General features: G+C 41.7%; 2 protein-coding genes across 3 annotated transcripts in view; one reads left to right on the forward strand and one right to left on the reverse strand.

The window, feature by feature from the left end:
* Positions 1-11064, reverse strand: part of LOC138786680 (uncharacterized) — a 76188-nt gene extending 65124 nt beyond the window's left edge. The window contains exons 1-7 of the mRNA XM_069963660.1: positions 10924-11064; positions 10231-10353; positions 9859-10026; positions 9642-9765; positions 9494-9555; positions 7233-7575; positions 2076-3626 (exon numbers count right to left, since the gene is read on the reverse strand). Of these exons, the coding sequence (XP_069819761.1) occupies positions 2076-3626; positions 7233-7575; positions 9494-9555; positions 9642-9765; positions 9859-10026; positions 10231-10308 (2326 nt within the window). The 5' untranslated portion in view covers positions 10309-10353; positions 10924-11064. The remainder of the gene's footprint in view (positions 1-2075; positions 3627-7232; positions 7576-9493; positions 9556-9641; positions 9766-9858; positions 10027-10230; positions 10354-10923) is intronic.
* The window catches only part of LOC138786721 (zinc finger protein ZFP2-like), a 380133-nt gene that overhangs the window by 248626 nt on the left and 115650 nt on the right, over positions 1-15857 (forward strand). The gene's annotated exons all lie outside the window — the stretch shown is intronic.

The raw sequence follows: 15857 nt of genomic DNA on the forward strand, positions 1-15857 counted from the left end.
GACGTTTCAGAGGATAAGCTCCTCCTTCCTCATTCCTCCTGCCTATGCAGGCTCAGTGACCAGAGTGCCGATTGGACCGCACGGAGGCAGGTGAGAGATCTCCGGCGGTCCGTTTTACAAATCAGGACCCCCGCAGTCACACTGCGGGGGTCCCAATCGGTAAGTGACAGGGGACTCCCCCTGTCACTTACACTTAAACGCGGCATTTAAAGAGTTAATGTCATGCTGCAGCGTGTCATTAACGGTGAGGTGCCGGCTGCTGTTTGCAGCCGGCCCCCACCTGCTATGAAGCGTGCTCCGCTCCGGAGCGCTCTTCATAGCTCAGGACGTACCGGTACGTCCTAGGTCACCTAGGGGCTAAGGGCTTCACTACCTTTACTCCGTTATGGCACAATCCCCTCTTGCTGGAATTCTTTAAATTGGAGGGATTTTCTCCATGGGAGGATAAAGAAGTACTATATTTGCATCAGATATTGCACGACGGTGATATTTCACGACTGGTTATTGCATGTTGGTGGGATTACCACTTTTGAGTACCCACATACTACCTTTGCCCTCCCACATTCCAGGTTGGACCAATATTTACAACTCCGTCATGCTTATCAGAAGCAGAATAGACAGACAAAATTGGGAACTACTTCCCATACGATGTAATCTAAAACGACCTGAAATCCTTCGCCCAATTACACAGAACGATAATCGTTACATATTCTCGTCGCTACTCCAAACAACGTCTTATTCCATGCGAATAAAAATAGGTCCAAACTCTATCAAACGACTAACGATTTCTCATTGGCCGTTTAATCGTTGTCTGCTATTACACTAAATCATTATCGTTCAAATCCAAACAATTTTTCGAACAACAATCGTTCCGTGTAATAAGGCCCATACTCATGATCTCTTGTAATGTTCTCTTCCACATGGAGCAAGTGTTTGTTAATGTTTTTTTTGTTTTTGCTTTCCACTGACTTTTTGTTTGTTCTTTTTCAATATATCTGAGACTCTGAGTAATGTCGGAAATATGTCATGATGCGCCAAATCAGTTAATGCGCCAAACTCAGATGTCATTTTACTATGCTTTTTGTTGTGCCTTACTATGTGTTTTAAAAGAAAAAAAATTCTTGTTAAAACCAAATAAAAATTCTGATTAAAAAAAAAAAAAGTATTTTAAACAAAAAAGAAAAACAGTTTTTAAATATAGCTGACCCAAAAAATGGCTTTCTTCTACCATTTGCCCAAAGTTCATAAAGGGTTAGACCATCCACCTGGAGGACCGAGGCATTGGGAGCTTAACTGCTGACCTTTCGCTTTTTATAGATCTTTTTTTACAAGACTTAGCAGTTCTTTTGCCCTCATTTTTTTAGTGAAAAGTATGAGATTAATTTTAACTAGAAATGTTTTTACTTTTGATGGGCGGATCTACCTGCAGACCAGGGGGATGGCGATGGGGACTCAGGCCGCACCCAGTTATGCTAATCTCTTTATGGGGCGGATCGAGTCGGAGTTTTTAGATGCAAAAGAAAAAATTGCAAATGTTGCATTATTATGGCACATGAGGTAAACGATTTGAAATCTAATAGTTCAGGTGAACAATTTAAAATCAAACATAGTCCGAACGGCCCATCTTCTTTTGTTATTTATGTACTGAATTGTGAGTGTGGTCCCCAGTATATAGGACGTACAACAGGATTCTCTTCTCCTGTGGCGGCTGCACTAATACACTGTACATAGAGCAGCAGGGACTCCAGAACCTCCCCGGCCTCCCTGCTCCTGTACTGTGTATGCATGGCCACTAACTATGCAGAGGAAGCCGCTGCCGCCCACTCAGGACCTGTGTCATCTGTCACATCATCATAACCCTATATATATATATATCCACATGAGATGGAGGGAGAGGAGACTAAGGTTTAGAAGAAACATTTTATTACCAATTGGTGAGAAGTTTGGAGCTGCAGTATATGATATCTGTATTACCGCCAAATCTCCTCTGTACATGGGGAATACATAGCTGTGGTATCCGGCTTCTATCTGCTTTCTGGAGAACAGACGGGTGACTGATCACTGAGCGATCTGACTTGGCTTCTCCCCTGAGTGACTGTTTAGGTGTTTCATAAGTTTCTCCTTCCGTGTATAACATTTCCCACATTTATCACATGAATATGGCTTCTCTCCTGTGTGAGTTCTTTGATGTTTAACAAGACTTGATTTCTCATAAAAACATTTTCCACATTCTGAACATGAAAAGTGCTTCTCCCCTGTGTGAATTCTTTGATGTTTAACAAGACTTGAGTTTTGATAAAAACATTTTCCACATTCTAAACATGAAAAGTGCTTTCCCCCTGTGTGAATTATTTGATGTTTAACAAGACTAGATTTCTGAGTAAAACATTTCCTACATTCTGAGCATGAATATGGTTTCTCTCCTGTATGAATTCTTTGATGTTTAACAAGACATGATTTCTGAGTAAAACATTTTCCACATTCTGAACAGGAAAACGGCTTCTCTCCTGTGTGAATTCTTTTATGTGCAGTGAGATGTGATTTCTCAGTAAAACTTTTCCCACATTCTGAACATAAAAATGGCCTCTCTCCTGTGTGAATTCTTTGATGCTTAACAAGAAATGATTTGTGAGTAAAACATTTTTCACATTCTGAACATGAAAACGATTTCTCTCTCATGTGAGTTCTTTCATGAGTAGTGAGAAGTGATTTCTCTGTAAAACATTTTCCACATTCTGAACATAAGAATTTCCCCTTCCCTGTGTGAATTATTTGATGTTTAACAAAATCTGATTTCTGAGAAAAACATTTCCCACATTCTAAACATAAAAATGGCCTATCCCCTGTGTGACTTCTTTGATGTTTAATGAGATTTGATTTATGACTAAAACATTTCGCACATTCTGAGCATGAAAACGGCTTTTCCCCTATGTGAATATTTTGATGTTGAATAAGATATGATTTATGACTAAAACATTTTCCACATTCTGAACATGAAAATGGTTTCTCTCCTGTGTGAATTTTCAGATGTTTAACAAGAGTTGATTGATGAGAAAAATATTTTCCACAGTCTGAACATGAAAATGGCTTTTCTCCTGTGTGAGTTCGCAGATGGCTAACAAAACCTGATTTGAGAACAAAACATTTCCCACATTCTGAACATATAAATGGTTTCTCTCCCGTGTGAGTTTTTTCATGTGTATTGAGATGTGATTTCTCAGTAAAACATTTGCCACATTCTGAACATGAAAACGGCCTCTCTCCTGTGTGAGTTCTTTGATGGTTAACAAGATTTGATTTACGAGTACACAATTTCCCACATTCTGAACATGAAAATTTCCCCTTCCCTGTGTGAATTCTTCGATGTTGAACAAAATCTGATTTCTGAGTAAAACATTTCCCACATTCTGAACATGAAAATGGCTTCTCCTTATTTTGCTTAGTAAGCTGTGATGAATCAGTAGATGGGACTGGTATATAAGGATGAGATGACAGATCTTTGCTGTGAGGGGCTGAGGGTAGATCTGGGGTAATAGAATGTTCTTCATATGTATCCTGTGTGATAGGATTCTCTGCTTTATAACCTGAATATATCAGATTTCCCTCTGATCTCCGGGTACAGTCACCTGACAATAGAGAAGAGAGGATTGTAGAATAATAACTTTATTATTTTTTAGGTTTATCAACTTTCAAAAGGAGAAAAAGAATCTGGATGCAATCACCAGTTAGCAGAAAAAGTGTTGCTTTATTTTCCAACGAGTGTGTTTACAGCATAATTCAGGCAGGCGGAGGACGCCAAACACCCCCCACTGATGATGACAGCTGTTTCACGCCTACTTTTAGGCGCTTCCTCAGATCCCGCCCCTTTGTCCACGTCACTAGATATATGCCTAGTAGATCACGTGATCAGGACCAGGGCGTAACAGTGTATGGTTAAAAACAATTAATGTCTATAGAAAAACTATAAATACATCTTATGTATGTGGTTAGAGGAACATACTTAGATCAGTTTGGTCATTTAGACCCATTTTTCCCTGCGCATTCGTAGCTATGATTAGACGTGCTTCGCATTTCATTAACTCTTTATGAGCATCTCTTCCACTTCTACAGTGGATACGTTGTAGTCCCATAAACTTAAGGTCCCTTGTGTTGCCTCCATGTTTATCACTGATGTGCTCTATTAGTCTTGGAGCCCCTTGTCCAGTGCGCAAAGATCTTATATGCTCGCTGAAACGTTTATTCATGGGGCGGATGGTTTTACCTATGTAGTATAGCTTACATGTACAGGTAATAGCATACACTACATATTTTGTTTTGCAGCATATCATGTCACGTATTGCATGAGTGTATCCTCCCAAATTTACGCTTTTAGATTGTTCTAAATGGGGGCACCACTTACAGTTTCCACATTTGTAATTCCCTTGTAATGTATCACTTAACCAGTTCCCTATTTTTTTTTGTTAGAATACGCACTATTATGTCTTTTATGTTTTTAGTCCGCCTAAATGTTATCATTGGTTTGTCTGTATATTCCTTCATGAACAAGGGTTCATGCTGAATGATACACCAATTGTCCATTATAGCCTTACAAATTAAATTGGCTAAGGGACTATATTTAAATGAAAAGACAAACCGTGTTTTTTTTATCATGGCGTTTTTTATGATGTTTTTTTAGGAAGAAGCAAATCTTTTTGTTGTTTACTAAATGCTTTTTTATTGGCTTTTTCCAGGACCTCCAACGGATAACCTCTTTCGAGGAGACGCGTGGTAAGTTCTTGTGCTTGTTCTGTGTATGGATCATCTGAACTATTTATTCTTCGTAACCGGAGATATTGACCGTGAGGTACGGCTGTCTTTGTATGTGGAGGATGATAGCTAGAGTAGTGTAATATGGCATTTGTTGCCATGGGTTTACGATAACTTGTAGTATTGATTTTGTTGTCTTCTATTTTTATAAGGACGTCCAAGAATTCTATTTGTGTTTTATGAATTTTACTTGTAAACACCATATTCATATCGTTGTTATTCAGATATGTGATAAACGATTCAAACTCAGTTTCTGTACCCAGCCATATGACGAAAACGTCATCCACAAATCTACGAAAACAGTGTATGTGTTTTAAAAAGGAATTTTTTACAGAAAAGACAATTTCCCTTTCCAGCACTGCCAAGTACAGGTTGGCGAGGGTACACGCGATGGGCGTGCCCATCGCTGTCCCCTTGCCCTCCACATACCATTCATCATTAAATTGAAAGCAATTTTTTTGCAAAATGAAAAACAACGCATCGCAAACAAAATTTATAAATTCTTTGTTTTTTTCTGTCTGTTCTAGCAACTGCCGTATAGCTGCCACCCCTTTTTTGGTGTGGAATATGAGTATAAAGGCTTTCCACATCAATGGAGCCTAGTATAGCTCCCTCTGGCCATTGTGTGTCCCCTAGTATCATCAAAAACTCGTTTGTATCTTTTACTAATGTAGGTACACTTTTAAGGAGAGGCTTTAATAGCCACTCAAGATATTGTGACAGTGGTTCAATAATGGAGTCTATCGCAGCTACTATGGGGCGTCCCGGAGGTGGATTTATGCCTTTGTACAGTTTAGGCACGTGGTACCATACGGCATTCTTAGGATGTGAGGGTAGTAGTTTTTCAGCAGTATTTTTAGATAAAAAATTTTTTTTCTACATATGTACGCAATAAGGTTTGTAGCTTGCTTTTTACTTTTGGAATGGGGTTCTCTTTTAATTTTGTATATGTATTTGTGTCACCTAAATGTCTCCTTCCTTCTGCCTCATAATCTTTTCTCCACATCATCACTAGGTTTCCCCCCTTTATCAGCTTTTTTGCATATTATTTCTTTATGTTCCTTTAGCCATTCCAAGGCTTTTTTCTCTTGTGATGTTATATTCTCGGGGTCCTGTGGGTAGATTAAGGCTTTTACCTGTTCAGTTACTTTGTATTGAAAGAGCTCTGGTTGACTTGGGGGGAAAAAGTGCTTTTAATTCCTCCTGAAAAAAACTCAAACTCATTATTTACATCATACAACTCATTGCTGTCTGCTAGATCTAGTAGGGTAGCGATCCCTTGTCTATCTTGTTCATTGTCCATACCAGCTAGGTAGAAGCCTAAAGACCGTACCTCAACTGGCTTGTCTCCCTCTTCCTCATCTTTTCTCCTATGCGGGATGGTGTTGCAAGAAAAAACCTTTTTTAGATTTAATTTTTTTATGCTTTTAAACATGTCAATCTGAAAATCCGACATGTTAAACTTTTCAGTTAAACAATAGTTGAGTCCTTTGTTTAATAGAGAGAACCGGTTCACTAAGTTCAAGATTAGTTAAATTTACTACTAGAGAAGGTTCAGTCTGTATGGTCTTATTTTCATTGTTTATTTTTTCCACCACACTTGTTTCCGTTTTGTTCCTGTTCTTTTTGCTTCTGCTCTCTTGATGTTGTTGCGGTTTCTATTTTATTTGTAAAGTTCTCTTCATTATCAGTTTCATTAGGTTTAGCGAGTGTGTCTGATGTAGTTCTTTCCACTCATTAACAAATTGGACATCATGCGGAACTGTGAGGGCTCTTTATATGTTCTGAGACCTCTAGGGACCCGTTCACACTCCAGGTATGATCTCAAAGAGCTCAGGGTCCAAAAAAGGCATAGCTCGTGCTAAGCAACATTATACACTTTATATTCAAGCCTTTTGCGCTCATAGTTTGTGTAATGTCCTTGTTCTCACATATCATAATGAAGCGCCGAAAAGTAGGCGTGAAACAGCTGTCATCATCAGTGGGGGGTGTTTGGCGTCCTCCGCCTGCCTGAATTATGCTGTAAACACACTCGTTGGAAAATAAAGCAACACTTTTTCTGTTAACTGGTGAGTGCATCCAGATTCTTTTTCTCTTTTTGAAAGTTGATTGTCTAGCAGCTACATGCTTTTTTCTGGTTTATTGCACCACGTTTAGCAAAGTTTAAAGAGCACATATATGTAGGCTATGAGTGGCTAAAAAGGAGTTGAGTAGTCCCGATCCCAATGTTTCTACTACTGACTGTGTATTTTTTAGGTTTATGTTTTTCTATTTAAAGAATAAGGGCGGGTCCCGCTCCTCTGCATTAGGTCTGTGGCAGGGGACCAGTACAGGAGTTAAGTGGGAAATGTACACTGTATGGGGGAATATACAGCAGAGAAGACTGACAGGACACACAGCTTTTAATATTCCACCTGGGCGCTTACCTGTAGTAATGTCCTCCTTATAATGCTCATCACCGCTCACATCTGTCTTTTCTTCTTCCTCCTCTTCTTTTACCCTTATGTTATGCTTATATTGCTCATCACTGCTGTCAACTGTCTCTACTTCTTCTTCCTCTTCTTTTACCCTTATGACCTCCTTATCACTGCTGTCATCTGTGTCTTCTTCTTCCTCCTCCTCCTCCTCTTTAACCCTTATGTCTGTAGCATTAATAGAGGTTGGACCTTTTCTTGTAGTGATGTCCTCCTTATACTGCTCATCACTGCTGTCATCTGTCTCTTCTTCTTCTTCCTCTTCTTTTACCTCCAGGTCTGTACCATTTCTGAGCTGGGAAATAATCGTGGTAAGTGTATAAGACAGGAGGAGAAGTCACATGGGATGAGCAGAAAAGGATGAGTAATTATTATAATGACCAGAGATGAGATGACAGGAGGAGTTATCTGAGCCCATAGCTGCAGGGACATAGATATTACATGATGGATCAGTGACAACTAGTGATCAGCAAACACAAACTGATACACAAACAGTAACGCGTTGTTCGTCTATCTGTTGCTTGTTTTGTAACAAAGTTTGTTGAAAGGCTGCTCAGCAGTCAATCAGCTGGTGGCCATGAGAACGTCAGTGCGACATAAGGAAAGGGGGAATAACGTCCATAGATTCCGACCACTAAAATATTGATAAGTGATCAATACGTATCATCTACACAAAAATTCTACTAATAAAAACTAGAGATCATGGCAAATAATGACCCCAGACAGCCCCGTAGGTGAAAAAAATAACACAATAGGGCCAGGTTAATCCTACTTATCCCAGCAGTTATCTATCCCTACCCCAGCAGTTACCGATCCCTACCCCAGCAGTTATCTATCCCTACCCCAGCAGTTATCTATCCCTACCCCAGCAGTTATCTATCCCTACCCCAACAGTTATCTATCCCTACCCCAGCAGTTATCTATCCCTTCCCCAGCAGTTATCTATCCCTACCCCAGCAGTTATCTATCCCTACCCCAGCAGTTATCTATCCCTACCCCAGCAGTTATCTATCCCTTCCCCAGTAGTTACCTATCCCTACCCCAGTAGTTACCTATCCCTAACCCAGCAGTTATCTATCCCTACCCCAGCAGTTATCTATCCCTACCCCAGCAGTTATCTATCCCTACCCCAGCAGTTATCTATCCCTACCCCAGCAGTTATCTATCCCTTCCCCAGTAGTTACCTATCCCTACCCCAGTAGTTACCTATCCCTAACCCAGTAGTTACCTACCTCTACCCCAGTAGTTACCTACCCCTACCCCAGCAGTTACCGATCCCTACCCCAGTAGTTACCTATCCATATCCCTGTTAATCTCTTTTTACAGACCTCTATCCATTCCTGACAGCAAAACTTGTGAACCACCCATGTCTTGTCGTCAGCACTTTGCCAGAACACACGCCACACTAGTGAGCTCCTCTGAGATGGCTTTGGTGTGCCCTGGTCGCAGTGGCTCGTATCAGTCGGCCAATTGGTTACTGACCACTGGGTGTCTCAGGTTGCGTGTCCACCATCTCTTCCTCCGGTCTATCATGGGTTCCAGCTCACGGGGATCTAGAACCTTGTCATCCCCACATCACAGGCTCTGCATCCTACCCGTTGCCCCCCCCCCTAGCCGCTCTCCACACTGCAGAGGGTCGCAAAAGTTTAATCTTGGTATTAATCACTTGTTGCAGTTTTACACTTAAGAACTGCTTAAAAGTTGGATAATATGTCCGCTTACCGACATTGTGGTAGCATTTGCAGCCTTCTACCCTTTATACACACATTTTACAGCCATTTTTTGTGGCCCAAAGTTGACTTCAATAGGGTTGGAGTTTATGAGAAAGTTCAGGACATTTTCACGTTCAAATTCACTGGTCAAATCCGAATATCCACAGGTCTGCTCATCAGTGACAGCCTCATACACTGTATATCCAGCACGGCCAGACTGGTTGTCTCAGGGGAGGAGATCGGCCTCTGCCAGACACATCTCATGGGAAATAAAGGATCAAATAGGAAAAAATCCAACCAGTTGTCTCCTTATCCCGACCAGCAGCCTCCATAGCCCCAAACTGGGATAAGATCCAGACACCATGTAATGTCTATAGTCGCTTTATCCGCCATCTCCACCTTCCTCATTACACAAGTATCATCCATATAATAGTGTAGGATAAACCAAGACTAAGAGCAAGAACCTCACATCTACACATCATAGGGAACATCTCCATCTACCTGATCCTGTGGGAGAAGAGGACGGGGACATCTCTCTGGTGCTGTTCTCTTACTGGATCTGACTGGAGGGAACACATACAGAGACTGAATTCATTCTTTCCATCCAGATAATACAGAGAGGAGGTGTGTATATAGTCCTGTCTATTACCTGCTGATGGGAGGGGCTGCTGATCCTCCAGCATCACATCCTTGTACTGATCCTTGTGTCCTTCTACATACTCCCACTCCTCCATGGAGAAATAGACCGCCACGTCCTGACACCTTATAGGAACCTGACACACACAATGATCACACAGTCATCCCCCCCACCCCTCCAGTGGTGTTACTGTATAATGTCCCAGCATTCCCAGCAGCCACAGTCTCACCTCTCCACTCAGCAGCTCCACCATCTTGTTGGTGACTTCTAGGATCTTCTCTTCCTCCATTTCCTCATGTATCAGGGGCCCCGGGATTGGGCTCAGGGTTCTTCCCCATCCTTCACACCCAGGGGCCCCACAGCGCCCACTAGAGGACTTCTTCACTACTGTGTAATCCTGTGTATGGAGAGACACATTACTATCACTCCATCCATTCCCAGAATCCTTCACCTCTCCAGTCCTATCCATCTGTTATTCCATAGATAAGAATGATGTCATGATGACATCACTCCCAGAATCCCTCACCTCCCCAGTCCTATCCATCTGTTATTCCATAGATAAGAATGATGTCATGATGACATCACTCCCAGAATCCCTCACCTCCCCAGTAAGCAGGAAGAGTATGTGTAGGGTGAGGGTTATTATCCTGTCGGCCATCTTGTCTCTGTCTCTCTCCATGGTTGATGGGTCGGTCTCTTATATAGAAGATATCAGCAGAGGATCCTGGAGGGAAGAGGAGGAGACAATGTAATGCGGCTCTAGATTCCTGGAGATAGAAATATACATGGACAGGAGGGGATATGGGGGAACATGGGAGGAGACAATGTAATATATCTGGGGGATGAAGCTTCTCATAGACGTCACTTATATCTCGCTCTCCTGTTCCCTCCGCGGCTCCTGATAATGCAGCTCTGTTATATTCTCTGCAATAAGCTGCAGTGTAATACATCACATAACCTGAGGGAAATGGTGGCGCTGCTGTATATAGGAGAGAGCGGCCGGTACACAGGTATATTGCAGTGAAATGATAGAATCAGGGATTTGATCAAATCCTGGGAAATAATGAAATGGCCGAGCCCTTTCAGGTAAACAATGGAATGAACCAGTCAGGAGTCGCCCCAGACCGACCTAAGTCTGCGTGAAATTGCAAATAAATTCTACTTATTTGGAGGGTAAGGATTTCAGAAGAGTTCCTGCCAACAGCCCCCCAGATTCCCATTCTATCATTTCACTGTGACACATACATATATATATATACAGCCCGGCACACCATTATATATATATATACTGTACCTCCAGCTGCAGAGCTGTACAGGAGCCGTGTGCTTCCCCTGTGCTTCCAGGACCTGCCATGATGTCACAGTCATGTGATCAGTCACATGGAGGAGGAGGAGTCACATGATCAGGGGCTGCTGCTCAGTGTATGCAGGACTCTGCTGTGCTGGATGAGCTGAGGTGATGTGTGTGCAGCAGAGCTGTGTGTGTGTGATGTGTGTGGAGCAGAGCTGTGTGTGTCTGTGTTATATATGCCTGCAGCAGAGCCCTGTGTGTAATGTATATGTAGCTGAGCTGTATATATGTAATGTACATGTAGCTGAGCTGTATATGTGTAATGTACATGTAGCTGAGCTGTATGTGTGTAATGTACATGTAGCTGAGCTGTATGTGTGTAATGTACATGTAGCTGAGCTGTATATGTGTATTGTACATGTAGCTGAGCTGTATATGTGTAATGTACATGTAGCTGAGCTGTATGTGTGTAATGTACATGTAGCTGAGCTGTATGTGTGTAATGTACATGTAGCTGAGCTGTATATGTGTAATGTACATGTAGCTGAGCTGTATATGTGTAATGTACATGTATCTGAGCTGTATATGTGTGTAATGTACATGTAGCTGAGCTGTATATGTGTGTAATGTACATGTAGCTGAGCTGTATATGTGTAATGTACATGTAGCTGAGCTGTATATATATGTGTGTAATGTACATGTAGCTGAGCTGTATATGTGTAATGTACATGTAGCTGAGCTGTATATGTGTGTAATGTACATGTAGCTGAGCTGTATATGTGTGTAATGTACATGTAGCTGAGCTGTATGTGTGTAATGTACATGTAGCTGAGCTGTATGTGTGTAATGTACATGTAGCTGAGCTGTATATGTGTATTGTACATGTAGCTGAGCTGTATATGTGTAATGTACATGTAGCTGAGCTGTATATGTGTGTAATGTACATGTAGCTGAGCTGTATGTGTGTAATGTACATGTAGCTGAGCTGTATGTGTGTAATGTACATGTAGCTGAGCTGTATATATGTGTAATGTACATGTAGCTGAGCTGTATATGTGTAATGTACATGTAGCTGAGCTGTATGTGTGTAATGTACATGTAGCTGAGCTGTATGTGTGTAATGTACATGTAGCTGAGCTGTATGTGTGTAATGTACATGTAGCTGAGCTGTATGTGTGTAATGTACATGTAGCTGAGCTGTATATGTGTAATGTACATGTAGCTGAGCTGTATATATGTGTAATGTAATGTACATGTAGCTGAGCTGTATATGTGTAATGTACATGTAGCTGAGCTGTATGTGTGTAATGTACATGTAGCTGAGCTGTATATGTGTAATGTACATGTAGCTGAGCTGTATATGTGTAATGTACATGTAGCTGAGCTGTATATATGTGTAATGTACATGTAGCTGAGCTGTATATGTGTGTAATGTACATGTAGCTGAGCTGTATGTGTGTAATGTACATGTAGCTGAGCTGTATGTGTGTAATGTACATGTAGCTGAGCTGTATATGTGTGTAATGTACATGTAGCTGAGCTGTATGTGTGTGTAATGTACATGTAGCTGAGCTGTATATGTGTAATGTACATGTAGCTGAGCTGTATATGTGTAATGTACATGTAGCTGAGCTGTATGTGTGTGTAATGTACATGTAGCTGAGCTGTATATGTGTAATGTACATGTAGCTGAGCTGTATATGTGTGTAATGTACATGTAGCTGAGCTGTATATATGTGTAATGTACATGTAGCTGAGCTGTATATGTGTAATGTACATGTAGCTGAGCTGTATATATGTGTAATGTACATGTAGCTGAGCTGTATATATATGTGTAATGTACATGTAGCTGAGCTGTATATATATGTGTAATGTACATGTAGCTGAGCTGTATATGTGTAATGTACATGTAGCTGAGCTGTATATATGTGTAATGTACATGTAGCTGAGCTGTATATATGTGTAATGTACATGTAGCTGAGCTGTATATATGTGTAATGTACATGTAGCTGAGCTGTATTTGTGTAATGTACATGTAGCTGAGCTGTATGTGTGTAATGTACATGTAGCTGAGCTGTATATGTGTAATGTACATGTAGCTGAGCTGTATGTGTGTAATGTACATGTAGCTGAGCTGTATATGTGTGTAATGTACATGTAGCTGAGCTGTATATGTGTGTAATGTACATGTAGCTGAGCTGTATATGTGTAATGTACATGTACATGTAGCTAAGCTGTATGTGTGTAATGTACATGTAGCTGAGCTGTATGTATACACAGTAGAGCTGTATATGTGTAATGTACACGTAGCCGAGCTGTATGTGTGTAATGTACACGTAGCTGAGCTGTATGTGTACACAGTAGCTAGGCTGGGTTCACACTATGTATATTTGAGGCTGTATTTGTGAGGCTGTATAGCAACCAAAACCAGGAGTGGATTGAAAACACAGAAAGGCTATGTTCACATAATGTTGTAATTGAGTGGATGGCCGTCATTTAATGGTAAATTTTTGCTGTTATTTTAAAACAACGGCTGTTATATTGAAATAATGGCAGTTATTTACCGTTATATGACGGCCATCCACTCAATTTCAACATTGTGTGAACAGAGCCTTTCTGTGTTTTCAATCCACTCCTGGTTTTGGTTGCTATGAGGACCTGACTTGAGGACCAAATACTGCCTGAAGTATACAGTGTGTGAACCCAGCCTAATTAAGCTGTATGTGTGTAATGTACATGTAGATGAGCTGTATGTGTAGATGATCTGTACGTGTACATAGCAGAGCTGAATTTGTATAATGAGAATTTTGTTGTTCCTTCCTGACATCACACTTTATGAAGTGCACAGGTAAACCCCATAATAGAGAATATGCTGTATATCAGATAACACACTGGCCTCCTCTGCTCTGTGGCCTCTTTGTCCTTCTTGCGTAAAAATGTTAATGTTTGTCACAAGTCCGGCACCATCTTTCCTCCCTACATCTCATTTCTTGAGCTCTCTAACCTCTCTGAAAGTCTCTGTATTGAAAAGGAGCTGCTTCGCCATTCGCTCTCGATAACTTATTAATTTACATTTTTGACATGGTCACCTGTTTCTCCAGTGATAGTGGAGATCTGTCCCATTCCCGGAGGATGTCGCTCTGTAGAACTTGGGAATGATGCTGACACCATGGGACCACTGGTGTAGATGGCCATAGATGCTTTGTGATGGATTAGTGGGATGGTAGTTTTCATGGTCTCCATCTTGAATTTCTTCTACCCTACAAACTGATTTAGGAATTTGAGGTGGATTATCATCCTGAATGTCCCGTTGGGTTTAGGGAGAAGAAGGACGGTAGAGTAAGGGCCCTGACCGACTTCCTCCTGAGGTACAGGATTGGTGGCTTCTAAAGAGAAAAGATCTTATATTCCCTCCATTAGGCGATTCCTAATGGAAAATTTTGCGGGGGGAGGAGCAGAGGAGTCTATCAGGATCCCACTAGTTCAAGATATTTAAAATGAACTGATTTCCTGTGATCTCCCACTGGCTGATAGCGAGAGCCTTCACCCCACTCTGGGCCTGATAGAGTAAACACCCTCTCCCACGACCTCCCTTGGGATAGGCCCATCTGTCTACCTCCTTTCCCTTTATACTCCTCTTTCCCTGACGTCCCACAGCGGCACAATAATGGGGTATTTTGCCCCTGTGTACTGGGCAGGACAAAGGAATATTTAATAGAACTAGCCAATAAAAAGAAAAACTCCTCCCCTCTAGGAGTATAAAGGTAGTCTACACCCAGTGCATAGTTGAGTTTTATTTTTGTCCTGGTGTAAGGGCAGGACGGGTGTCTCCCCTCTTCCACACAGTTTTTTTCTCTCCCTGTCTCTGTCTACCTTCTCTCCTTAGATGGATCCAGATCGCCGCATGGAATCTTTGCTTGGCGGATCGCGCCACTTCCGGTGACTGGCGCTTGCGCCATTCGGCGGCGATGGCGCGATTCGCGTCAGATGGGCTCCGGATTAGATGTAAAGCCCGAGCGCGGGCTGTGCGATCCGGAGCATAGGTATAAGTTCCTCTACAGGTATCCAGGGTTTTACTGTCTCCTGCTGCCTATTTATTTCTCACTCTCGGCCATTTTCTTTGCTGTTATCCTTTGGGTCACAGCTTGGATGCATGTGTTACTCCTGCTCCTTGATTCTGAGAGTGATCAGCTTTAGGTGAGTTGTCTTATATTTAAGTCTAGATATTATTGCTTCATACTTATTAATACTCCTCCTCAGTATGTCTTCAAGAGAATCTTCAGGGAGGAAAAGCACTTCCAAAAGACATCACCTAACATGCAGAGATTGCGGTATGTACTTTCACTAACCTTTTAAATCCAGATTGGCAGGAGACTGAATTTATATTTCTTTTCAGAAACTCCCCTGCCTGATGGCAGTGACTATACCACCTGTCTCTCGTGCCGTCCTAAAATTCAGGACAAGAATGAGCCTAACATACAGGATGTTGTGATCTGGGTCAAGGATCTTTTTTTTTTTTTTTTTTTTTTAAATTCTCAATTTTATTAAATTTTCCAAACATTTCACATAAAAACCACAGCAGAAAACAATGGAAACAAACAAACCAAAAGCAGGGGTACACACCACGCCCCTAAGGGCGGGACCATGGTAAGGAGAGGGCGAACTTGTTTAAACCCCAAGAACGGAAACATCTCATCTATATATAGGTGTGGATGGGCATTTTACACCACACAGCTCCCTGTGGGGGAGGTCTTGCCCGAGGGGCCGAGAGCCCAGGGTGTACAGCTGCATTGTTGGGGGCCCCACAAGGGAACCACTATGGGAGACCACTAAAGTAAGGGGTAAAGATAAGAAAGCAAAGGCAGAACGAAAAAGAGGAAGAGAACATAAGGGGGGGAGAGGGGGTGGGACAGGCAGGGTCGCTCCTCACTGAGCCA

The sequence above is a fragment of the Dendropsophus ebraccatus genome, chromosome 3, assembly GCF_027789765.1.
Source record: "Dendropsophus ebraccatus isolate aDenEbr1 chromosome 3, aDenEbr1.pat, whole genome shotgun sequence".
Classification (NCBI taxonomy): domain Eukaryota; kingdom Metazoa; phylum Chordata; class Amphibia; order Anura; family Hylidae; genus Dendropsophus; species Dendropsophus ebraccatus.